At 44.3% G+C, this 27,521-nt stretch overlaps 1 protein-coding gene across 29 annotated transcripts in view; it reads left to right on the top strand.

Annotated features, from left to right (window-relative positions):
• LOC3291023 (mushroom body large-type Kenyon cell-specific protein 1) overlaps positions 1-27,521 on the top strand; it is a 111,942-nt gene that overhangs the window by 20,705 nt on the left and 63,716 nt on the right. For 8 of the 29 annotated variants that reach the window (XM_061641644.1, XM_061641639.1, XM_061641641.1 and 5 more), the window contains 2 exons: positions 7,016-7,085; positions 8,406-9,120. In XM_061641644.1, the coding sequence (XP_061497628.1) occupies positions 9,027-9,120 (94 nt within the window). In that variant the 5' untranslated portion in view covers positions 7,016-7,085; positions 8,406-9,026. Of the gene's footprint in view, positions 1-6,997; positions 7,086-8,405; positions 9,121-22,739; positions 24,283-25,766; positions 27,132-27,521 lie in introns of those variants that run through there. The other 21 variants (XM_061641638.1, XM_061641648.1, XM_061641640.1 and 18 more) reach the window with 13 other exon arrangements.

Below are 27,521 nucleotides of genomic sequence, written 5' to 3' on the forward strand. Positions count from 1 at the left end.
AAGGCAGAAGAAGTTAGATCCGCAAGGGGCGCGAAGCGACCTTCATAAAATTCGATCGTGAGAAATCCCACCGGCTTGTAATAGTGTTGAGCTAATAGGTTGTGTTTATATCTAACAAGTACACATGCATATCCCCTCAGCAAAGCGAAAAAGCATGTTTCTTTGTATATGAGTGTTTGCAGGGCACAATAAAATGTATTTGCTATTAGTGGACACCGTTATTGGGACAGTGTTATACCAAAGTAGTACAAGTATACTTAACTGTACATTAGGATTTGAGAGCTTAAACTTATATGATATAAATTCTTCTCATGATATAGGTGCTTTCAGATTTTATAGCAACGCATATGCAATACTATTTTAAGCAGATATGTTTAAGTATGACCTTCTCTTGTTTATCGACATAAAGGAAACTAAGCTTTCCCCCATGTTATTGGAATGCTTCATCTCACCAAAAATCATTTTTCTAATTGTTGACTACACGTGTTTCAACGAAGCTAATACTTGATATCGTTATTGGGCACAATCAACTCTACCAGCATTAATGACAGGATGTTGTTAGCTCATGTAAATGAAATCAATAATACCGCTACAAGTATCGATGATAATCACAGCGATGGAAGATGGCCGGTGCCGGTCTTGGTAGGCAAAAGCATCAACATCAGCTCGAATGAATGCAATGAACCGAAGAAAAAAAAAAAACAAAACAGAATCACGTATAGAGACAAAAGCGAAACAACCCACTTCTTTCACCTGTCCATTCTTCGGCGATCGGCCGTACTCCATGGGGTCTATCCAAACAGGAACTTCTCCCGTTATTGAACCATCATTAAGAATTACGGTTAGATTTCTTAAAAGTGGATGAAACACAAAATGCGTACAAGAACTCGCCGGACGGGGAACGATGAAGATGGATCCTCGTTACGCCATTCATTGAGGTTAGTTTGCCTTCACCTTTCCTTTCTAGCTGGTCTTTTCTCCTGCAAAGAGTCTACTCCAGGTGCTCTCAGTAATCATTCAACAGTACCAGACAACAGCTAGCGTGCAGGCGAACCATGCCTACTTCCACACATTGCAAATGGCTATCTAGCTTCTCCTTTCTTCGTTGTGATTTTTTTTTCTCTCGTCGTAAGAACAAATCGTGAAGGACGCTTGGATTCGGAAATATGCAATCCGAAGCAACACACCCAATACCTTCGGAGCGTGCTGGAATGGTGCGCGTGTTGCCAACACAGTTGCCACTTAATTTCAAACCAATTTCAATTATCTTCATACGCACTACACTCAACGGTATGTTTGAATTGTGCGTGTTTCCCTTCCATACGCGATGTTGGAGGAGCTTCATACCCATTGATTCATTCCGTCTACCGGGGAATGAACGGATTTAGTTTTCCCTCTAACTCGGTAGCTTTGTCAAAGCTATAGTGTAAAAGTCTTTAAACATGAAGAGAACTGCTGCTGGTACTTCTGATGTTGATGATGATGATGATGATGGGGCGGTAGACCGTGGTCAGTATCTATGATTAGAGTTTTTGTACGGAGAAAACCCGTAGTTAGGGTACCTTGTGTTCCCTTCGACGTGCTTCTCCTAACTCGTCATTCTTATTATCGACCTCCGGTGGGCATTGGAGCAGAATGCTAGGATCATGTTTTTTTTGTAATGTATCACGAACGATACTATAATTTAAACAGGAATCGCAGGAACACGCAATTTTGCTATGAAAAGGGTATCAACATGGTGAGAACCATTTTAAGAATTTTAAGAGGTTTTAAATAATTCGTGATAAATTATTACATTATAAATTATTAAATTTTGTTTTTCAATAAGCACAAACGCAGGCTAAATATGTTATTAGTTGCCCATTTAAAATAACTTTGGCCACGTTTTTTCTTTAGTAAAAGTAATGAGAGAAAAAACAGCATCATTGTTATTTATAATTTTTTAATTGAAATATTTGGCTAAGAAGTGATTGTAATTGCAATCTGAATTTGTTTCGTTATTTTTAAGATTACATAGCAATACTGCCTTTTTCGACTGTTCCTCCTAAATTAAAAAAAGATTACTCAGCGTATATTAAAACTATCTCTACACGGGACGTCATCGAAAGCGTCTGGTTTGTCACCTCCGTGCTAAGAACACACATTTTCTCAACATTGTTTGTTAGTAATTGTAACTGTAATATAATTATTTGATTAAATAAAATTATGTATGCATGCTGTGGCGAATACAAATACAACGCATACAAATATATCTAATATATTTAACTTTTGTGTTTACTATTCGATAGAGTGTACGACCAGGCGTTAGTTTGTTCGATTATGCGCAATATCTTGTGATTGTAAAGAGATGAATGAAAGATTTTCACTTTGTTTATGATAAAACATGACTCCAGTTTTAATGACACATGGCAGCATAACCTTGTAGTATTACTTCGGCATTATTTCATGTTCAATCGCAATCCACACGTGTTTGTGATTTGAAAACTAATCACAATGTTTAAAACCAAAAACTACACAAGCAACTCAGAAACAATATGTTTTGCTGCTTCTTATAAATGTTGAAGTGGTAAGAAAAGCCTTTTTTCCATTCCAACGTAAATGTTTTCTAACAGAAAGCGAGCCACACATGCACCGTGTGATAGGTGGCACAGTAACAAAACACAAGAAAATATTCCCTCAATTGCCCGTTCCGGAGAAGCAACACGTGCCGCAATCACGGAGCGTCATTTCCTTCTGATATGTCCATATCCATGTCCAGCCCGGGTTCGGCACTGTTTCGAGCCGACCTGCCAACCTGGTGAGGTGGCAAAAACACCTGTTTTCTCACAAACTGCACACGCCGGCCCGATCGCCCGATAACCCGATTGCCCGAGACGTGTTCCGTGACTAAAACCGTAAACATCGCCCCCCAACCCGGACAGCAATGGCTGGTGGCTAGTCCACCGACGCAAAGCGCCAGCACCGCAACATGCGCCACCGTCGGGCGCGCGTTGGTTTTGTACCGCGTGAACATCCACACGGATTGGTATGTGACCGAGATAAGCTTCTTGCCGTTTACCAGAACGTTGCTTGGTGCCCAACGTGGCAAACACCTGTTGCCTCTAGTCTGGCGGCGAAGGTACCCGAGCAATCGTTCTTTAGCGAGACAACGTCGATCTGTCGCAAGGTACAATTGCTTGGGCTTTTGTTTGTTAGACTGATGGACGGATTTTAGGAGTGCAACAAAGCATAAGTTTGTCTTTTCTACTCGCATGGCTTTGAACACGTGTGGTTTTCTAAAAAAATGCTTTGTGTGCATGTGTATGTTGTTTGCAAGCTTGAAGTGAACGAGCTCGCTTGACGCCGTTGTTGGATCTACACGTGCGGCCTTGGTTCATAAGGTATAGAATATAATGTATCAGTTCTATATTTCCTTGTAATTCTTTGTTAATGTATATACTGCGCATATCTGCTTTGTTTAATACTTCATTTTTCGATATGAAATTGTAATACTAACAAGAAGATACTAACAGTACTTGTTACTTTCACATAACGCAAATGCAAATTTCATCACATAATGCTGCCCATCTCGAGCTACCTTTCACCAGTTTCAATTAAATCAACGAATCCCGCCAGTACTTAACACCGTACTGATTTATCAAATTCCAGCAAACACCATCCATCGTAACGTTCCATTTCCAGCTGGAAGGTCGTTAAAATAGGCATGATTGATCCCAGAGTGGCTGTTCTAATTATGCTTTTATTTCAGAGTATGAGCAGTTAAGCTAATGAAAATCACTTATTGCAATCCGAAATGTTACCTTGTGCTCCCCAGGCGAACGTACGCCTCGAGCCAAATGAATCGCGTATGAATAAATTTTGATTGATCACTTAACTATTAACCCTCGCCCACACCTTGTACTATTAGTTGCAATTCGAAAAAAAAAAACAACCTCACCCACACACAACAACCAATCGTTCAATCGTCAGCTGACAGTAGCGAACGAGCAACCTATTTGACAGGCTGCGACCTATTCCTACAGCCGGTCGATTATTGGATTAGACTGGAAGTACCGAAAGTAATCGAGCAACGTACGATTGCGTTGGAGAGCCGGTTGCTAGTGGCTGTTTCCCGTTCCGGCTTCAGTTTCGTGCCAATTTTGGACCCGGTGGCAGAGAGACCAATTAAAGATATCCACGTGAAACGGACCAAACTGTTCCCTAGCAGCGATGCACGCCGCCCGTACCAACATTTGCATTGGGAGAATGTAGAGTTATGCGATCTGGCAAACGACGATGCCCCGCCATCCCAATGCTAGATTGCTAATTATGCAATCTGTTGCCCGCTGTACGCCGTACCTGCAGGTGCCGGGACTTCAGCTATCGCAGTCTCGCGCCGGAGAATGGGTTAGTGTAAGCGTCCATGCTAGCTAACCTCTCATCAATTCATTCATTTTCGGAAGGTGCCGGTTCCCCATTTCGGTGCCAGGGTTAGAGGAAATCCCTTTTCGATTTTCGTGTTTTCCTTCCGTTCCATTACGAGCCATAAGTTGGGATCCATTCGCGTACCCAACTGCACCTAGGTACAGCAGGTAGCACCATTTATCCAGCACACTGCACGCCGGCATGGCATTGGAATTGCAGCTGCAAGGGATAGCGAATGTTCCAACCGTACGATACGATACGCCATACGAACTATACGAACGAATGATCCACGCTTACTGAAGCTATTCCAAAAAATGGTTCCCAATCCAGCCACCTCGCCGGTGCTGGCAGGGATGCATTTATAGCAGAGTGCGCAACAGGAGCGCCCAATACATACCCAGCCCAGGCTAGAGCAATCGTTATGCACGCGAGATGCAAGTCAACTTCATCGGCACCATTTGGTCAATGTAGACCGAAAATTAATACGAATTTAAAAGCTGTCCCTGCTGTGCACTGCCTGTGTGTTGCCGAGAGGAGTGCGTTGTCTACGGATCGAAAATCTTTCTCCTTGCGGAGGTGTGGGGGATCAATGCGGTCGGGTGTAGAGTATCGTACTTTGCGTTCCTCTCAGTGCTTTTGGTATGCACATTGCTGAACTTTAACTATGCTTCATCCCCAGCTAGGGAGTCAGATTGGACCGTGGGGAATTGTTGAACGAGAAAGAGAGGAATGGGTTTATCGTGCAAACCAACACTCTATAAAACCGGTCTCAAATCGTTTAACTTTTCGTCTACCAAACAAAACCGAATTACGGCGAATAAGGTGGTGGGCAAAAAGGGGAAAACGGAAGGGAAGGAAATTGTTTGGAGAAGCGGTTTGGTGACGTGTAAATTTTCGGCATTTTAACGTGAGGACTTCTCCTTCTCCTACCGCGCTTCAGTTTCGCTTTCTATTGCACCGAAACACGTGAGTTGAAGGTACTGGTTTTAACAGATACAACGGGCCTTTTCAGTTCGGATTACACCCGTCCTACGCTGATGACAAACCGGACGAAGCGTTGGGGGTTAACTGAAGCGCTTTATTTGCTCTGTTCGGTTAGAAACGTTAGTCCTAAATAAATCTATTCCAGTCGTTATACTCATCTATGGCTAATTATGGTCTAATTCTTATAATTGGATTCGAAATATAGTCGAACTTTTCAACCCAATGAGCACTGCATGGAAACATATGAAACAAGCAGTGAGAATAAAAATAAACGACAAAGTTGTGTACAGTATCTGCCTGGATAAATACTCGAATATCCAACCGTACGATTTTGCAACGTTTGTTCAGTTCACTTTGACACCTTGTGCACAGGTGAACATGAGCAGCATTACCTCCCGAACCCGAATGGTTGTTCCGATGGCGTTTTTGAAAACTGTTGCTCCAACACCGCTGGGAACGGTGAGGGGTCGAGTAACTGCACTTCAGTTAGGCAACGGAAGTTTGCTTCCGCCCGTTGGCTAGGGCATCGAGTTTTTCCTCCATGCAAAAAGCCAATCTTTCGTGTGTGTGTGTGTGTGTGTGCAAGGTTATTGGAAGGAAGCTTTTCTGCTCATGGATGATGTGGGTCGAGGCTTATTTGAAAACCTGTTGAATGTTTAACCAACACCGGCCAACACCGGTCGTATTGGGCCACAGTTTTGGAGCAAGCATGGTATGATTATTTAATAGCAGCTTGTTGCTACGTTCGGTTGTCATTCAATGTTGGGAAGATAAACTATTGCTAGTAAAGTGTCCAGATGTTAAATTTGCTATTACATTAGATAGTCAGGGAAATATTAGGAAAAAAAAATGTAGTGTGAATATCTAACCTCCGTTTAGCCGTGTCGAGATAAGGCTTTTTATCTGATACATAAATAAACATTATCAATACACGAAACATTGAAAAAACGGTTCAATGTCATTATATATTATTAAATAGGAAGTGAATAAAAACAATCAATGTTATTTCAATCATTTTACTCCTAACAACAAAAAAAAAACAGAGTCTGTAAATCATACTGTTTGACTTAAAGCTTAGCTTAAATTCTGCGTAGTGCTACTTAGTATAAATCATTTAAAAACCACTTTACGTTAAATGACCCGCTTTTATAACTAAATTACAAACACACTATTCTATATTAATAACGTATTTATCAATTCGTCGGAATTCAATATTTAAACTCTTAATATTTAAATTAACACACCAATAAAATAATCAATTAGATACTCAATTAAATAGTTACTTAGTTCATTGAATAGGTAACTTAATCATCTTGATAGCATACACTCAAAACCATCCATTGAATGTTTTTTGACGATAGTTAGCTGACAATTGAAATAAAAAACATGCGATAGGATGAATAACCCTGTCTTCGAGTTCTATTGTATTAGAAACAATTTGGATTTCTTTGTATAGAAAAAATATCCCAATTGACAGTCACAAATTCCATCGGTAGTGGTCAATCGAAGTCCTAGCAGTGAGTTCGGATTGTATTTTCTTTCATTGATAAACAAATATAGCTCAATTGAATGAAATAGTGAATGTGTCACGTTTTTATTATTTTAATAGATAAACATTTTATTTCAGACATCATTGCGCTGCCATGACATTAAGCTGACAGTATCGTTTGGATATACAACAATTCATTTAAAACAAGGTAAGTACAGTAGATACACATGTATGCATGCATAACTGAAACAACTGAGTAACGCCATACTTGCTTATTTGCTAGTAAAACAATAAAACCATCCAAACGCCGTTTCCTTTATAGTTTCCCCGGTTTCAATGCCGCGCTGTACAAAAATCGAACCAATTCGACTGAAGGGTTATACTAGGCAACGACAAAGAAGCAAAAAGGAAGGAAAGGAAAAAAATTAGAGGCAAAAAAGGCAATGCAAGTGTGATAGTAACTAATGCCAGAACGCGGAGGCGTCTTGCTGTCGCCCCGCAAACAAAAAAAAACGTATTTCTCCTCCCATGTGCCATGCACTGTGCAGTGGTAGTAGTATCTGTCTCCATTATAGCAGGCGCAGCGTTTTTTTATTATTATTATTTCGTTCCTTGTATGTACTCGTGCACAGACACACCGTAGATACCGTCGTCCCCGTCCGGGCTAAGTAACTGCAGCTATTGCACTGTTTAGTGGTGGGTGCGGTGCCGGTGCGAAGGTGGCCAAGGATTTGCTGTGTGCTGGTGTGTATACGGAGTGTGCTTTTTTCGCTGCTTTCTATTTTCGTTATTTCCACCCCATCCCAATGATGCAGTTTTCGTCCAGCAAACAGTATGGGTGCGTATGTGTATGTGTGCGTGCTTGTGTATTCGTGACTGGCGCGCGTGTACATGAGCGGAAGTGGCTCTCGTTCTTGTGCCGCACTTTTTTTGTGCTCACTCTTTTTTGAGCGATTTCTTTTCATTTCCGGACTTCCAATTCCCTGGCCAAGTTGCTTAGGAGTTGGGTATATGTGCCGTTTTTTTTCGTTTTAGTGGATTTTTTTTGGTCGTGCTATACAAGTTAATGCTGTATATTTCGTTTATTTTCCACCTTCCGGTTCATTTTTCTGGCTACATCCTCCGTTACGAGGGCGCTTATGTTTGTCTTTTCTGTGTGCAATACTTTCTCGAGGATTTTAAATGTATATAATTTTTTCCCACCGTACCATTTCCGTTCGTATTCGAGCAATAGTTGCAGCAGTGTGCAGCTCGTATCAGGCAAGTATTTGGCGTGTTCCGGACTTCTTGCTTTGCATCTCGCTTGCCGATGCGTTTCGGTGTGTCATTCCATTTCTTTCCATCCCTTGGGCCATTTTTTCGCGATGGAGCAGAGTGAAATGACTGGGGGAAGGGGGGATAGTTACGTTTTCGAAATCCCGACCACTTGTTGTTCTGGTTTTCTTCTAAAATATATCTCCATTATCTTATTTTCTTGTTTTGGGTTGTATGATTTTTGTTTTCCTTTTTCCCGCCGCTCTACTTTCAGGCCACGCTACTACCTATTCCGTCTCTAGCGCCAGTCTGCATCAGTAGTTGTAGACAATACACCGTGTGCGCGTGTGAGTTTTGTGTACGTGTGTGTGTACGTTTAGTGGATAAAGAGAAGCTCTGAGTTGGCTGCGTTTGTGCATTCCAATTTCGGTGCGGAATCACTGTAACGTGCAAACGACGTGTTGCGGGTGTGAGATAGAACTTCCTTTAACGGTGTGTGCGAGATAAAACAGGAAAGCGTCGATAACGAAACATTAAAACGAAACACAACGCGTATAGTGCGGTATAGTCCAGAACATTGCAACAGGTGTGGTGGCTTAGGCGTTGCACGGGAAGTGCAATTTTTGTTTTCAAACCCTGCTGGCGAATTGTTGTTGCGTTCGAGATTGCTCGAGCTACTTCGGAACCATCAGTGATTGCCACCCAGCAAGCGAGTGTGTCCGCGAGTTTGAGTGTGTGTGTGTATATGTGTAAGGGATAATGTAATGCAAAGATTTTCCTACACAACAAATTGCAGAGCCGGGACCACCTGTGGCTTCGTGGAATCGTGTCCTCCGTTTCACCGTGTGCTCCGCAAGAAGCTCCAGCTCCAAAGCACATCCTGCGTCCTGATACGATGGCAGACTGCTCGTACGCCCGCTGTGTCCAGGAGCGGCGCTACATAAGACGCGAACTGGCCAAGTGGACGAAAAATATGGTACACATAGTCGGTAAGTGTATATTTATTTCTTATTACTTTCTGCATCAAACCCATGTATTGCCGCAAGTCGTACCGAGAACAACGAGTTTAATACTTGCGTCCTGCAGGACGGTGCAGGAAAGCTACAAAATAAAATCGATTCACAAATTTTGTCATTTGCACCTGCTGGTGGAAGTTTATCGCGGAAGTTTATACATTGCTCTGGCCTACGCCTTTTGTTGCCATGTCGAAACAAAGAGCTATCGTTTTTTTTTCGCTTTGTTTTTGTGTGTAAACCATATCTTGCAGTGGTTCTGTGCGCGACCTCATTGCCAGACACACCTCGACAAAACGCCAACAAGCAAGCAGTTCCTTTTCTAAGATACTTAATGGTAGTAGTAGTAGTAGTAGTAATACTGGTGGTAGTAGTGCATTCGCACGTTGGACGCGCGCAACAAGTGAAAATTTCCTATATTTTTGAGCTGCCTGCTGACGGGTTTTCTTTTTTATCCGCTTCTTCCTTTCGTTTCTTTTCGCTGGACGATGTGGGTTGCGGCTGATGAAGGTGGTGAGGGTCACGGAAAGTGTGCATCCTTCCCTCGCCGGCTCTTGCACGAGTAGCAGGCGGACGATGGGAGCACTTGTTGGTAGTGGCACGTACCAGTTCGCTGCTTTTTTATTTTTATTCGTTAACGTTTCTCACTTTCCCAATCTGCTCCACGGACGCACATCCTTGCCTGACCGTCGTGCGCTGCACTAGTGTACATGTCTTGCAGGCGCACCCGGCAGCCAACTTTTGTTCGGCCTGGTGTTTGTGCGCGAAAGAGAAAAAAGCTCGAAATGTGACGGGGTGGTGCCGAAGTGCACTCCGGCGATGGCATGCATACAGAAAGAAAGTCGTTGTATATAGAACGAAACTCACCGTCTCGACGGTGGTTGCTATGCACGGGAGCTAGGGGACGCGGGCGGAGTTGGAGTGGCGCGGCGCTGCGCCACCCCGGTGCAGGAAATATAATCAGGTTTTGCGCTTGTGTGTCAGTCGTTTCCGCTTTTCGTTAGTTCCGTTCGCCCTGCCTCGTCCAATGCTGTGCCATTTACTGTGCGAGTGCTTTTGGTGTGGCCTTCCTTGGGCTTCCTGTGCAAACACGAAAATATCAGCTCCTGGGGCACTCTTGGCACCTTCCGCACCGACCGCTCGGGACCGACCTCGCATCCCCGAGATGCAAGGGACTAATTCGAATGCTTCCCCGTCCCCTCCAATTGCTTTTCTATACTAAAGCAAGGGGTGAAAACGATCAATTTTTGTTGTATAACGCGGCCTGCATCAACCAGCGCCCGATATGTCTTGTCCTAAACCCCTTTCCATTCGAGCGATCAGGGACGCTCGACGGTGTGGGAACGGTGAACATGTCCTGTGGAGCTCTCTGGATAACGACAAAAGCTTCTCACAAAAGCTTGCTGTCTCGCTCTGCTCGAGGAAGGCAATAAAAAAGCTCCGTCTTGAGAAAATATTTTCGACGGAGTACTCGGATGCACTTTTCTTCTATCGTCTTTCTGTCGCCTTGCTCCTGCGTCGGTCTGACCGAAACCGTTCCGAGCCAACATCACCCAATTGCCCTTCCCAACGTCTCGAGTTGAGGGGCTTGAAGATGTGGATCGAACGGGAAACTTCTCTAAAGCTACCCGTCCAAAAACACAGCAGGAAGGAGCGGAAATGTCACTTGCTGGTGAACTGCACTCTCCACCGTGTCTTTAGTTTCGATGCCCGTACCTCAGGGCGATCTTATCCCGCGTTCGACGCTAGTAGTCCAAATTTCGTCCCCTTCCGGTATCTGCCATTTCCTCCAGGCACCGCTTACCTCCATCGACTGTGGACTGGTTTTCTTTCCATCTTGCGCGTCCTTATCGCTTTCACCAATGAAGTTGAACCGCTCCCTGTGCGAATGCACCCTACCACGAAATGGGATAAAACACGTGACTGTGTGTTAGAGCAGTGTGTGCCAGACGAGCAGACAGGGAATGTGGCAACCGTTTCCGATGCTGGTGGTAGTAGTGTGCTGCATACACACAACGCTCAGCATGGAACAGGCAACAGGTTTCCGTTGCAAGTAGGACCGAAAACAGCGACAAACGTCGACGCCATCCCGAGCCGGCAGTGGATTGCGGATGGCAGGGTGTGAGGGTGAAAAGTTTTCTTTCCAGCACAAAATCGCACCATCAAATGGTGCGACGCCGTCGGTGCATTGTTGCCAGTAGGTCCTTGCGCGTTTGTGGAATGTTTGTCGGTTTCGGTCGGCGATGGCGACGGAGCAGAAACAGATGGCACGGTGCATGGTCTTTTCACACAAATAAATCAATGAGGGATTTTCAATATTGAACCGATTGATGGATGGAACCGTCTCGCCCAAAATTGGTGGCAGCAACGTAATGGTGGGTAATGCGTTATTCATTCAATGCAATCGATATCGCCTTCTTCGAAAATTGCGAGTAACAAGTTGCACGGTGTAGAGGGTGTAGTGTATAATCTTACACTTTGTTTTGCAACACATATGGAAAGGATGATATGGGATTTTGATTAAGTGCTGAATTTTGCATTTGAATCGGTTTGCAAGTTTTCATGATGTAAGGAGTTGTTTCGTTTTCCTTAAGGTTTTTTTAAAATCCCAACCTACATTTTAAAAGTGATTATAATTTTGTAGAAAAGCTCATTGCAATGCACATCAAAGGTGTTAGAAAATGGTGACATAAAATAAAAAGTTAGCAAGGATTTCCTAGATTTTGAAGTTGGATTCATAACAATTTCTTTAAGCCCATTTCGTCTAGTGACTTGCGTCTGCTAGCAGAAAAAACGCTCTTCTCTGCTCAAAACATCACTGTTTTGTATCGTAATCCCCTATCCCGTCGTTTCGTTCGGTCTCTTTCACAAGTTCAAATTCAACTTCAAACACTATTAATTGGCAGCATACGTGCGACTCCGTCACGCATTCATCTCGTAACCCTCGAGAAGCAACTGGTGGTTGCTCTCCGAACGGCTCCTGCTTAACGTACTCACCTTCCCATTATTTGCACTGTGGACCCGGCTTCCCACTATGCACTGGAAGTGTGGACCCGGCAATGTACAAAATCACTTAATAACTTAATCCTTTTAACCGACGAATCTGACGAGCGGCCAAAAACATTTGCCCAAACAACCGAAAACATGTGCCGGACGGACAGTACCAGTCTACACGCTGGTACGCTCAGCCCGGCAATCACGGTACGGCAAACGAACATGGTCTGCACCGGCACCGGCAGGACACACACTACCGTACCAAAACGATACAGTATTCTCGTCGTTTGGACGTAGGCCGAAAGTTAAATGGCACCCAAATCTGCAACGATCAACTTTTTGTGGGGTGAACTTTTGAAATTGATAGAGATAACCGGTCGTCTGCATTGGTCGTTCGGCTGACATGGTTCATGTGTGGGAATTTTGTGTGCTGCTGGTGTACCGTGCTCATTTGAAAGTGAGTATTTGAGGCAAGCGATAAGGATACAACATCCTTCAGCGCAGCTAAACGGCCGAAAAGGAGTGCAATCGTATGGATTGCCTCTCAAGAGGACAGCCGCTGACCAGAGTCTTGTACGTGTGCTCGGTTTTTCGGGAAAGTGGGCACTTTTTGTATCCAATCGTCGTTGCAATCGTTGTCGTGCAAGGCGAATGGTATGCCTCGCAAGCACACCGATAGAAACAAGTGGTTCCTGTCCAGCTGCATGTCAGACGTTGGCAGCATTGGGCACGATGCAACAACAAAGCCAGTCAACCGGTCGTCGCTGTAGCTTGCTATGGTTTTTTTTGTGCCAACGAAACCGTAACCATAAACCAACAGAATTGACCATTTTCGGGGTAAATCTGTTCACCCATACTCCATCGTTGCCTTGCCGCAATTGGACGGAAGCGTTTGAAAAAGGACTCCAATGAAAGCAACCTCAAATACAAGCTTCAATAGCATCAGCCTGTTGCGCCTTGGTGCAACAAATGCAGAGGCAAATAGAGAGAGAGAGAGAGAGAGAGAGAGAGAGAGAGAGAGAGAGAGAGAGAGAGAGAGAGAGAGAGAGTAATGCATGGCGAGTGTTCTGTTTCGATGCAGCTGGCCAGACAATTGGTTTCAGGCTCGGCGCGTACGGGCAAAACGGAAGCCAATTTTCCCATCACCACCCACCCTGATAGCAGTGGCAGCTTTTGGTTCGCTCCTGTTTTCTGTGTCTTATTTTAGGCGGTTGGCAGTTGGACAGTCGCTTTCCTTTCATGAGAAAAATCCCACAAAATTTAAGGCGGAAACAAGCTGGCAGACTGTTGCATACGACCAGTTGTGGCTGTCGGATTCGTTTCCTGTGATTCGTTCGGGTGCTTGCCTTTCATGGGTTGCTGTTAGAAACGGTTGAACGTTGAAGTTGGCAGAGCACAACTTCAGAGCTGTGTCCGTGAGGCGCTGAAGTACCTGTTAGCTTGAGCTGTTTGGGAAAATGTTTTTTTGGCCTAGTTTGTTTTCATATCGGCTGTTCATATCGTTTTGTAGGCGCTCATCTAATACAATTATCTACAGTTTTGTTTTGTTTCGAGCTTAAACTCTATGAACCGTTTCCATACCACTTACGATTGAAAGGATTCCGACAGGGAAGAGGTACTTCAGGTGAGTTAAATTTCCCTTTCTCTACCAGTGTACTGTTTCCACCAGGCGTCTCCATTATCCTCTGAAACTCTCCACAGGGGTTCAATAAAGAGTGGCAGAAACTAGATACATCATGACTTTTCAGTACAAATAGGTTTCCCAAAAAACTGTGTTAAAACTGCAAATGATTTGCTTTCCATCCCACACCCCGTGAAAGCTGCTGTTTCGCGAAATTTAAACCAAATAACAAGTTTCACACGCCAGACAGTTGACTTCCCGGAAGGCGGCATTATTTCTGGCGGTTTGTCTTTGCTCTTCGCTCGCTGTCATATGATGCGGTGGAATAGTGGCCCATCGAACGGCACACGAGGCTTCCGTGTCGCGCAACGGATATTGTTTGTTTACGCTTCGACCAAGCGTACATTCGCCAAAAGCTCGCGACCTGGCACGGAACACGATGGGAAGATAATTTCATCCCCGCCTCCGGTAACCTTCGGTCGCGGTGCACTTAGAGAGGCCACTCGCCTCTATCCGTGCAATTCCGTGCACTAAGCGCGTCAAGAGTACTCCAATGGTGGTTTGGCGTTTTTCGATGGTGTATAATGCCGTGACGCCGCCGTTATGACCATCGAGCTCACGTTGGCAGCATGCCAGGCACCCGTTGGCGATGGCAAGCCGACGCTAGCTTCGCTGGCGGAAACACTTGTTGATGGTCTAGCCCAACCGTCAGCCGTGCAGTCTGTGCCGGTCGCATATCTTGCACTGGGGCACTGGTACTGGGGCAAGCGAGCGGAAGCGGCCTACTCAAACCGAACCCTTTCAAAACGGCTTGTAGAAATTGTCCCGGCAGGAGAGCGAATAGCGAGCACGGGATGCATACTGGCGCAAGAGATAGTGTCGTACTGGCCGGATGAATGGAATGTTGGCAAAAGTTTATGTCTTTTTGTCGGTGCTGTTGTTGGTGTTGCTGTTGTTGCGGTTGTTGTTGTTGTTTTTATTGTTTTTGTTTGTACCTCTGCCGCAGCTTCCGGTCTGGGCGGCCCACAATATTTAGCTAGCTGGCTGTGTGAGATGTAGCCTCGAGGCAGAATGAAAAATATGGGGAAGAGACAGTTCATCACTAAACAGCTAATCGACTTTCATGATTATCGTACAACCAGCACTGCAAGACATAATCACACGCATGTTTTACGATTAAAAAGAGCCCTTGTAAGTATGGGTCATACAGTAGATCGTGTTTATGCAGCGTGTATCGCACTTAGAAAACTGAGAGCAACAGGTTGTCACCGCTATCTTTGCTACTGAGCAAATAAATGGGACACCATCACCTTCAACGGTTTCACTATGCATGCAATCTAAAGCATCTGCTGCAAATTGAATAGCTATTTTAAGATGGTTATTGATCAATCGAAATGTTTAATAAGTTTTTTTTTATATTTTTGTGTGTACCATTTAAAAAAATAATATAGAAATTTTTAATAATTTTTATCATAAATGAACAAATAATAATCATACATAAATACACATTAAATCTAATGGGGTTGAACCACAAAGACAGATAAAAATTCAATCCCAATATAATGGTATCGGAGTCGTTGAGCCATCTCTATCCAAGCTGAATGGATCTTTATCCAGGCTGACAAAATCTCTATCCAAGCTATTTTTATTTCGAAAATACTATAGGTTATGTCTGCAAATTTGCATCAGCAGGACCGGGATGAACGCTGCTGGATAATGAACGTTCTTTCATTGGAAACCATCATCGATACATCACGTACAGCAGAAAAGGCTATCGAACTTCCAATCCACACTACCTCTGGCTTGTTTCCATTTACCGTACTGACTCCTAGCAAAAGATCTTTGCCTCTAGTATGTTTTGAGCTGGGTGACAATTTTTTTGGTTTTCATCGCGTTGTTTGTCCATTTCCATCGCTTCCAATTTCGAAGACCAATCGTTCGCTTTTTTTTGTACTGCCAAAAGATGCAACAAAGCAAATCGACAAAAAAGTAGTTGGCTTCTCCTATTCTCCTGCGCTCGTCGATAGGGACGATGCATGTCCCCAAGAGTTCGTTCGGTTCGTTCGAAAACAAAACAAATGGAGAAAACCACCCTCACCCCAACCACGATTTGCGATGGTTTCTTCATTAGAAATAACCCCGTCGCAGCTTTACAATCGCAAATGCTAACGAGTGAAAAAGAGCGAACGGTCAAACAAAAATGCCAAGCTATACTCACACTTAGACAACGCAACGAATCCTCCAGAGGGCCTGCGAGGCAAGGGAAGCAAAAATTAATGATTTTTTTCACAGCCCATCCCGCGCTTCTGTCAGAGCTCCCCCTGTCCTGCTTTTATCCATCCGCGGCTCTCGGTTTCGGGCAGGATCTAATTTTTTTCCTCCCCTTCCACACTGCGCCGGTTTCACGTCTTCAATTTAAAGTTTTGCTCAGGACCCGGACCATTTCCGACAGTCCGTCCAGGGCGAGTCCCGGGACATTGCACAGCACACTGGCGCAACGATGCGCTTCCTTATGTGCTTATTTATTATTCATTTTCATTCTACACGCCACCGCCGACGCCAGGGATGGCACTCGGTAACGAAACGCGATATTGCTCCGTCCCTGCTTTTGCACCCTTTAGTCCGCTGGACGCTCCCTTTGGCCACAGTAGCCACCTAGCGCCCACTTTCATGTGTGTGCGAGCGGACCGTTCGTCTGTGCCAGTGTAGTTGAGTGCACTCGTAGGGTCAATGCAAAAACCGAATATCAAAGTACGAGCTGCTTCTCTTCCTCAATTTCGATTCCTTCACCATGTATACTGGAACGGAGCCAAGAAGGGAAATGCCACCCGACGGGCGAGAAAAGCTGAACCAAACGAAAAGAAAAGCACAAAAAATGGGATGGTCATCCTTTTCGTCTCCACGCATCCAGATCGTTTCGTTGCCCGGGGCTCGCCTGCCTCTTGAGCGAGATGTCCAGTTGGGTTCGGATTTTTAGTAGAGGAACAAACAAAAAATATTGATGATATCCGCTTCCGCCTGTGCCAAGACGCAAACTATCAGGCCATACCCTGGCTAGCTCTAAAGCGATGAGAAAAACGCAGAAATTGACGCACACATATATACACTTATACTGTCGCACACTGCACAAAAAAGCATCGAAGAGTGTATAAAAATTGCATCAACCTTCTTCACACCCGTTGTACCACCACACTTGGCCACATGAAGAGGGAGGTGGAAGGGATAGGAGATTGGGAGTTGATTTTTTTCCAGATATGCTCCTCAGTTTCCTAGTTCCGTAGCACTAGTTTGTCGATGCCAGCTATAGCTGTTTCTTTCGCGCTCCCTTCCGATAAGACTTGTCTTTCCTTCAGTTTCGTTATTTTTCTCTGGTGCCATGGAGATTTTTTCCTCATTGCAGTTTCACCGATGGACGACGGAGCGCAAGAAAAACCGAGACGATTTTAGATGAAGCTGAGCGCCGTTTTTTGTGTTGTTGCGGCTGCTGTTCCATACATTTTATTTTTTGTGGATCCGCCGTCGTTGCCGTTCCATCTTTCTTCTTCCATGTGCAATGCGCACTGTGCAAATGCGCCTCCTTACACACAGGTCCACTCACTAACACTAGCACAAGGCGGGTCAGGGTGGCTTAGTCAGGGGAACATGTGCCGGAATGGGACCAGACCAGACGTTCGTCCCAGTTGACCAACATCTCGAATGCAGGTTCGTCCACTTTGAGGGAAAATGATTTTTTTTAATATTTATTTTCCGATCCGTCCCTCAAATTCAATGGTTGGTGGTGTGGTTTGTGCATTTATTATGGATTTTAATGTGTAATTTGTTTTATGCTTAAATTATAAGTGGTATGCAAGGTCTATGTTTCGTAGAATTACCATCTTTTGAAACTATTCTTTCATCCAGAGTTTATATCTTCATCTTCTTTAATCTAAATCAAAATAGCGTTAAATATATAACTGGCAAGTTTTAGCCGATGCTGATCAAATATAAAAGCTCTGAAAATGTTCCTTTACGGAAGCAAAATCTGACATAACTTGACAGCGATTGAGCTTTTAGTACAAAAGTGAATCATCATCATCAACAGATCAATAAGTTAAAACTATAAGCTATTATAAAACTATTATAACTAATAACTGAAAAACCAGGATCAGTGTGGCCACTTTGATTCTCTGTGTTCATTCAATCCTAGCCCTGCAGAATGACACTATGTTTGGCATTCTTTCAGTCAATATGCATCAACAAACCACCAACAGGTGGTTTTACCATTGCGTTTGACGTTAGCCTCTTTGGAGCTCGTGCACATGCTTTCTGCGGTGAGAAGCAGTGTACGATTGTGTTGCATGCAATCGATGTCTAAGTTATTGAACTACTTATCTAATACATTAGAAAATTTATCCATTTTTTTGTTCCATTCCATTCCAATACGAAATAAATAGCCTCTTTTTTATAAACCGAACCAAAGCTATGAGTATGAGCTATGAGCTTTTTTATAGTTGTATCAAGTAGATTTGAAGTACGTTTGCTAAAATTATATAAAAGAGATTATAAAAAAACAAGCATCATGCTCGTTAGGCGAAAAGCACCGACATCGACAAAAAAACAAGGAATCAGTGAAATAATTAAACAAGACTTTCGTTTGTTGTAGAAAATAAAAAAAGATTTCCAAACAGAGCAACAGAGATGGAAACGCACCGAAATATAAGCACCGCTCGAGAGCTACCGCTACCGCCTTGTTCGCATGCAGTGTGATAGAGAAGCGTGTGTATATAATAACATTTGGACGCATTATGTAGTTTTCTTGCCATAGTTTACTTTTTTGCACACACAGCGTCAAACATCTCCCGGTGTTGTGGCGTTGCCTTCCCGCTTCCCTGTGCCGAGACATTTTTATAACGCTTTTTTCGGTCTGCCTTTCCTATTTTCCTGCCTTGTTCTCCTCCTTCGATTGCTAGTTTTCATTTCCTCATTTTATTATATTGTTACCCCTGTCGTGCTTCGCCCGGTATGCTGTTGCTACTCGCACTACTTAAGCTGTTAGTGTTGGTGTTGATTTTCTTTTTCGTTCGCACACCTACGGGCGAGAAAGAATTCCGCGTGTTTTCCCCCCTTTCTTGGTGCTGTTATTACATTTTATCCCTGCGCTCACCTCGTCCCATTTGTTGCACGATCGCGGCCTCATTCCTGCAAATGTTTTTAGTTATCAAGCTTCCTTGGCGAGGACGGTTCCGTTCAGGCGATTTGGCTATTTTTCGTTCGTCACTTTTCGTTCGTTCGATTCGACGCTCGTGTGCATACTCTGCGCTCGTTCGCTCAACCGTTCGTGGCAAGGATTTTGTTGTTTTCTTCGCCTTTTTGGAAGCACCGAATCCCGAAGGATCCTGCTCGTATTTGCTATTTTCTAGTCGTCCCGTCCTTACCGTCTCCTATCACCACCCTGCCTCTACCGGCACATGCAGTCACACATACACCCAACCAGTCCATCTCTATCGCACCGATCGTACCGTCTCTTTCGCCGCCCGCACACAGCTGCAAACCGTGGCATTGTGTGCGTTGGGCAATACATTTTTCCCAACTCTTTGTTTTGTACATTTTTCAAAACCGTCCTTCCCGTCCCTCGGCCATGTTATCGCAATGCATTGCATTTCGGCTTCCTAGTCGCTTCATCGACTTCGCGTGCTGCACACTTTCTCTCACTGTACACTATCTCGTTCGCTCTCACTTTTCCTACCGCAAAGTCTCTCTCACTTTGTCTCGTTTGCTCTTTTTCGGATGCATATGCACAAACACCACGGCATTCTTGTTGTGATGGCGTGGAAAAACTAGCCAGCAGGAGCACCCCCACATGCCGTCTTTTGTGTCTTGCACCACGCGCGTCCTAGTTGAAACGGGAATTCGTTAGGGGTTCGTTCAGAGTTCGGTAGTTTTCGGGTCGTCTCACCATCCTTCGAGCCAACAACCAACCCCTCCCCCCTCCTCTTCTCCTCCTCTCAGACAACTTACGAAACTGAGTACGTTCGTGCTTCATCCCTATTTTCGCGCAAAATCCTGCAGGAAGAGTTCGGGTCAGGGGAGCAGGAGAAGATGTCGAATAGTGTGGCTCTAGACACCAGCACCACGCTAAACCATGGTGCAGCACTCCCTCTTGATCGTCCTGCTTTTTACACTGTTTCGTTAAACGGAGAACGCGAAAGAGAGAGAGTGGTTTGGGGCAATTTTTCGGAACCAACCCGACCTGCTCACCACGCACCACGTTTCCGCTATCAGCCTGCCGTCTTCTTGCACTTCCGCATTCTCGGCAATGTCGTCGCTTTTATTTGGACAAGTTTTTCGTCGATGGCGAGTGCAACAAGTGACTCTCGCCCGGACCGGGTCGATTCGGATGTTGTAGTAGTTCTCGAACAACAATACCGTGCGCTGCTAGCGATCCTGGCGTGTAGCATGCCAAAATTTCAGTCATTGCAAAGCTGGTGTTTCTCACAGTGAAGTAAAAGTGCAACTAAAGTTTTTCAATATAATCGCGTCATCTACAAAAAAAGCCTACAGTTGGTAGAAAATATACTATTTTACTTGTGTCCCAAACTTTTAATATAAATCTGATGATAAAACCGCTTTTTGAACAAAGAGATATTGGTACATGCCGCCTGTTGTTAATTTGATTGCTTGGTTCATTTAACAGCTGACTTCTGTAACTTGTTTGAGAGGAAGAGAATTCGGTGGAGACGCATGGTGGTCGGAGTCGCATGGGGAATATTCAGTAAATCACAATGAAGATAGATGTTTGGAAGGTGTTGCTGTGTGGATTAGTGAAATTGTGAATATATGTCAATAACTCAACTATCCTGAACTAGCAGAAACGAATAAGTGTTTCAATCGGTGTCAGTATATTTGGCTTCAAATCGTAGTGATCGTAAGTGAGATACATTTGAACTACCGTAGCTACAATATTAGAGCTCACACACAAGTGGTTAGAGCGACATGTTTTGTTTAGACTCTGAAGTGACTAATCGTGGTGGAGGTGGTCTTATCAAACAGCAGTCTAAATTACCGCCTCACCACTTCCATCATCACATTCATCATATTTCGATGCATCAGCTTCATCAGTCTTCAGCATTGCATGATCTTCATCCAATTGAAAGCACATCAGATAAGATGAATAACGTTGGTGAGTTGTTTCATGTTACTTAATATATTGAAAGGTGGGATGCTTCAGAAGCTGTTTTGATATCAGAAGTCTTCGTTTGCAACGACTCGTATGGAGTGTGTCTCTGTTTATTTTCTAAGCATTCGTATGGTGACGTCACGCCTTGCTACACAGAAACCTGTTGATTTGTGTCAGTAGATGCAACTTACGTCTGCAGCATTTGTTCGCATTAGATTTTTCAAGATGAAGTAAATGATTGCTCAATATTTATTTTTTGTCCTTATAGCATATTTCATTGTTTTGAAAGTAGATAAAATTTGATTTCTTGTTAATTTTTTTTAAATCACAATTTAGGTAATAATTGACACAATTCACATTTTTATTACACTGTTTTATACGTTTATAAATGTGTTATTTAGAAATACTAGTTTTTTCATAAAAGTAAAAAAGACCACGCCCTACGTTTTCAGCATGAAATATGGGCATTGTACTGAAACTTGTTTGGTATTATAGATATATGATTACATTTAAACGCATAGAATAGTTTTCTTACTATTTTTAAAAACAGTTTACAAATTTTTTTTAGAGATTTTGATTAAAATTAGAGAGAGTGTGGAAGTAGGCGGGTATCTTGCTACGAAAATTAGACTTTTTTATTAAAAAAATATTTAAGTTTATATAAAATATTGGGCCAGTCTCGTGGAACAGTCGTCTACTCGAACGACTTAACAACATGCCCGTCATAGGTTCAAGCCCCGAATGGCTGTGCCCCCAAACGTAGGACTAACTATCTTACTATGGTAATCAATCAGTCACTGAAAGCTAAGCCCATTAGTTCAAGCCTTGAATGACAACGGTTGTTGTGCCAAAGAAGAAGAAGAAGAAATATTTCAATTAAATACCACTAAGCTCACATTTGAAGTGTGTAGTGTATTCCCCCTTTAGCATTCGTTCAACACAAACGCTTATCAGCATTGCATTTTCGCAAACCAAAACGCATACGCACACGCAATACACTGTTCTTATCAAAATAAGTCTCTGCATCACGAACGCTAATCACCAATTCGCCAGCCAACCGCATCAACAACCGGGAAACTTTATGAGCTTGTGAATAGCAGTAACACACGATTGTGTTTTAACCTTTCAACTGATGAATTCAAGGCTTTCTGAGAAAACCTTCTTATCAAAAGTCCCACAAGTCCTTTTGGCGTTAGATGACTTCCAACATTATGGAAGACACCAGATTCGACCTGCTTTGACTCTTAGTCAAGTGATCGTTACCATACGGTTACGCATAATAAGGCGGATACTGATCCACTGTCAAAATTAAGTTTGCTAAAACCATTTGTAAATGACAATCATTCAGTTTGCAAAGATAATTTTTATGAAATAGATAACTATTTTCACGACCGGGATATGCATCCCAGGGAAAAGAAACACACTCTTGTCGTTCTTCCTAGTAGCTGATTACAGTCTCAAAGGAAATAAGCACCATCAAAAGCAAGACAAGAACGGCGGGGACATCGTGAAGGCCGAAGCGGGAAGCGATCTCACAATGCTGCACTATTGCAAGATGCAACAAGTTTCTTCATCTCGCTCAGCTCTCCGTAGTGCATACACATTTCGCGATTCTCTTTCTCTTTCTGTCTCTCTCTCTCTCTCTCGTTCCGTGCCATTGGTTTCGTTTTATGTCCTTCGAACTAGCCCCATTCCCCAGTTCATCATCCCCCTGTAGCGCTTTGTTCTCTTTGACTGCTGTCTCGTTTTATTCTCTCTCTCTCTCTCTCTCTCTCTCTCTCTCTCTCTTTCTCTCCTCCCCTCTCCCTCTCTCTCTCTCTTCTTTGTCTCTTCGTTTTGGGGCGCTTAGCACTTCTCAACGCATCATCATCATCTTTCATCGTCACATTATCGTCATTGGGGGGGCCGCAAGACTGCATTATAATTCCAAGTACGCAAGAAGTGCCAATTTTCTAAGCACGTTCCAGCCGCATGGCTCACCGCTCGGAGCGCATTTTGTGCTAGTTCCTTCCGCACTCGATGGAACGAAAGAGTGAGCAAGCAAGCAACAGGCTTAGCAATAGCATTCGAGCCTGCGACCAACAAATAGCAACTCAAAGACAACAACAACAAAATACCCTAAATATGGAACGAGCAGAGGGTGGAAGCTAATTCCTATTTGTGATTCATCCGTTACCCTTTCTTTGTGGGGGAATTTCGCTGCCTTCGTGTTTGTTTCAAGTCTTCACTTCCGAGAAGAAAGACATTTTTCAAACCACTAAATTTGGCCTCCAAAAGAGCAATAGCATGAGAGGGAGCAGGATGCAGCTAGTGAGTGAACGAGATAGCAGAAGGCGAAGGAAGGAGGCTGGCGACACGGGGGAAGAGAGCGCCTGTCGGCAGGAAAAATGAAGGCCAGGGGAAGCAATGAGACGGAAGTGCGCCAATCTTCGTCTCACCGCTGCGACCACTACCCATACAGATCTAGTACACACGCACACTAGTGAGTGCAGATGGCGATGTGTTTGTGCTGTGCCTCGCCTATCTCACACCGGTTTCGTTCTCGGAAATGCGCATCTAGTGTTATCTCGTTCTGAAGTGCATGTGCAAGGGCAAGCTGCACCTCACTCCCCACACCCTTCTAGGACAGAACTACACTCCTCCCTCCCCCCTCCACTCCTTCTCTCACACACAGCGAGAGGGGAAAACGCATTTGGTCGTTTGTTTGTTCGCAACGCGCAGGAGAATGCGATAGAGTGAGCGAGCAGAAAGCGCAAACGCTGCAGACTGAGTGCAACAAATGCAGTTTCGGACGAGAGAATTGCACTTCCCGATGCACTCGCTTCAGCACCGATCGAGCCGCGCGTTTCGCATGCGCCGTACGCGCGATGGATGCAATTGTTAGGGTGGTCATGATTCCCTGCTGCTGCTGCTGGTGCTGCGCCTGCCATCCGTGCCAGTGTTGGTGAGTGGCGGCACTCGTGAGTGGTCGTGCCCTTTCCCCACCCCACGAAAGGGGTTGTTGAGCGTGGCGGACAGACGAGGGGCGCCACGAGCCCGACAAGCGCGCGTGAACGAGACAACAGGCCGTTGCAGAGCGCGCGCCTGCTCGACTCGATGGCATTCAGTCCGTTGCGCGGCGTTTTCCCCGTTATTTTTTCAGTCGCATCAACGCACTGCTCCGATATGCACCGGAACGCAATTTCGGACGCGGCCCGAGTCGACCCGAGTAAGCCTAGTTCCTCCAGCCTGTGCACAATCCGTCAGGCTCAGTCATTTTCCCAGCACGCTGATCCGCAGCGCTTAACCCACGCGACGGTTGGCGGCAAGTGGCCCACATGTCGCAGTTGCCAACCGGGGAGAGTCTCCAGGATCGCTAATCCGCGGTGTAGGGTGTAGTAGGGTGTAGTGAAGGCGAAACATACCACATACAACACCCCATTCCATTCACTTAGTGCCCGTGGTTTTACTGTTTTGTGTGTTACGCTTGTTTGTTTTAAGTGAAGAAAAGTTTTTTGGGCAAAAAATTCGTTGCGCACAAAACAGGCCAAACAGTGTCAGCAGCAGCGGCAAACATAATTCGTGCGCGTGAAGATGTAGTGAATTGACGGAAGTGTGTGACGTGCTTCCGGCAAGGTAGCGGCGGCTTAAGCGACCGAACGAATAAGCTTCGGGCGTTGCTGTAGAACTAGGTTGTTGGTTCATTGCGGTTTTGCGATAGTGATTGGTGTATTTTTGTGTGTGATCAGTTCATAGCTTAAATTGAGAGCATTTTGCTAGGGAACGCAATCCGTTCATCCGAATGCAATGCACACACTTGGGTGTTTGTGTGACGCCTTGCAGCATGCAGTGGCCACGGCATTCGAACCAGCAACGTCTGCTCCAGCTAATAGCAATTAATGTATTATGTGTCTTTTTTTGCGTGTGTATGTGTTTGTGACAGTGGCGAGAAACTGATGTAGAAAGATGCACTAGTGTGTATTGTAATAGCTCCATCATGTTTCTATCGTCTTGTGATAGTGCGATAGTAAGGGTTTGGATTGGATTGAGATGCAAAGTGTCGAATGGAAACGAACATAAGGTCCAACAACAATTCACCACGACTTACTTCGCTGTGAACAAGGGCTGATTCGAATTCTTAAAAAAGTGATACGCTTTTTTTACCGGTGCACAAGCAGCTGCTACCAAAACTGTAGACAGTAATTTGGCTATCGAAGCGAAAACTGGACCTCAAGAAAATGGGCACGAGCCGCCAGCTACACCACCTTCAGCACCAAATTCATGCCCCACAGAAGCAACCAAAAAAAAAACCTTGTGTTGAAAAAGTGAACTATAACAACATCGGTGCCAAGAGTATTGCATAAAAAATGGTTACATTTTTGAGTTTGTGTTCCAGTGTGTTCAAATTATTTTCGTCCCCAAAACGTTGTATGTCGACAATTTTCGCTGTCGTAGCTAGCAAAAGCACGGTTCGGTTGTTGGTGTCGTGTAAAGTTTGTTCGTTTTCTTGTATTCGGTTGTTTATGTTTTGTTTTTTTTTTATGCGGGGTTTTTTGTGCACTATTTTTGTTTTGCGTTACTGCGACTTTTTGAGGTTTTACACATTTTTGAAGCTACTCGCTATGTTAAGCAAAGACCCGTTACAATCGCGCGTGCGTGTAAAGTGATCGTTGGTTAGCGTAGTTGGTAGTTTGTGTGTTAAGCCGTTTTGTTGATTCGTTTTTTAGAGCAGTTTTGTGAGAAATATTCTATTTCCTGAACCATTCCTGGTTTGGTTCGTTTGTTTGTTTGATTTGCCGTTTTGTTCCGCGCGCCGCGCGGGACAATATTTGGTGCGAATGATTTAATGTGTTCACTTTATTTTTCGTGTAGAGTTTCGTTACTGTTTTTATTCAAACTCCTCAATTGCGTGAGCTTATTGCGTTTTATCAGTGCATCGTCTCGAATCGGGACAAGCTGTTGCAGATAGGCTGTTTATGACGAGTGCGGCGCAACAGAAACTCAGTACCCGGTAAAGAAGCTACTGAATCACACCAACACATAAAAAAGCTGCCGGTGCAATCGTACGCTCCGCAAGAACAACCAACGTAGCTCCATTACTTAATCACCGTCAGTTTTGTGCACGAGTTTCAACCATACTATAGAGATATTACAGAGGTATAGAGTGGAAGGTTGCTATACTGCCAGAAACGAAAGAAATAGTGATCGTGGCAGTTCGTTCAAACTGAACGATTTTGAAGAAATCATCCCTAGTCCGCTTACGTTGAGTGCCCTTGTGTTGCTGCTGTTTCGTAGTGCATAGTGTGCGATACATAACTTCCTCGGCCTGTACTAGTGATCGTACCTACCCTTCCGTGATCGATCCTTTGCTCACGTGACTCGCTGCCTTACTCGCAAGAAAAATTGTCCAACCGCTGATGCTGTATGTGTGCGCGTACACTACTCGCACACAAACATCATCCGAGCCGAACCGTCGCCAGTTGATGCTGTGCCCCAAGGATCGATCGATGGGTGTACTACGCGAGACTGACGCCTTCTTGCCTTCTCCATCTGTGTTCCAGCAGTGTGCGTTAGTGCGTGCGCTTAGTTGTTATTTTATGTACATATATGAAACGAGCGGTGCGCGTTTTTGTCCCACGTAAATCGCGTCACGCGGCGCAGTGCAAACGAAGTACGAAGGAGGCGAAGAAGTGTTTTTTTAAATGAAAAGTGGTAAGTGTCATCCGCAAGTTTCGCATCTTATTGTCATCGCTAGGGCGTATTTGAATTCAATTGTGACTCACCACCACCGGCTGGGGAGCGACGAGCCGGAAGAGATTCATTGGTGATAAGAAAACTATTGCGAGCCGGAAAGTAAAAGTAAAGCAAATTACTTAAGGGGAAAATAAACCCCAGCAGAAGAAGGAAAAGCGCCAAAGTAGTAGCAGCTTTGCGGAAGATCGTGAATCGACACTTTGTGACGAAGTAATGCATCAGTATTGGGCGGTGTTGCGTTGCGAAACGGCACCAAGCTAGAGCTGGAAAAGTATCCAGCCGTAAGCCAGATTGTGAGTGTTTGTGTGCATGGTGCATTGTCCCCGCAATCTCTACCTCAGCGCATCCAGCGACCGGTTTCTTGGACGAATATTTTGATGCTAGCAAACTTTGCCGTCGCATTCTTCCGATCGTTTGTTTGCCCTTCGATGTCGTGATGTTTTCCGAGGCATCTTCCTTCCTGCCGGCAAAAGATATGAGTGCGTGAGTTTTCCTGTACAACTTTCTTTTCACTACGCGTTTCTGTCTGTCTCATGTTTGCTTCACTTTTCGTACTTTAGCATCACTGTCGTTGGCTAGCAACAAAACAAGTGATTTGTGCTCTTGTCATTAACCTCACCCCATGCAGTGTGTATGTGGGTTAACTTTTCGACTGATCTTTCCCACTCTAATACTTTATTTTTCTACCTGTACATATTAATTTTAGTCTTGTTAACATTTTGTGATAATTAGACACAGATCTCTCGGTAAGAGTACAAGAGTAGTTTGTTCAATTCAACCAGGCAGACAAATAAGCATGTATTACTAACATCTGTTGTATTGTAAATAATTAACTACACGAGTTGATTTTGATTCAAATTGATTTTGATTTTG

The sequence above is a fragment of the Anopheles gambiae genome, chromosome 2 (genome assembly GCF_943734735.2).
Source record: "Anopheles gambiae chromosome 2, idAnoGambNW_F1_1, whole genome shotgun sequence".
Lineage (NCBI taxonomy): Eukaryota > Metazoa > Arthropoda > Insecta > Diptera > Culicidae > Anopheles > Anopheles gambiae.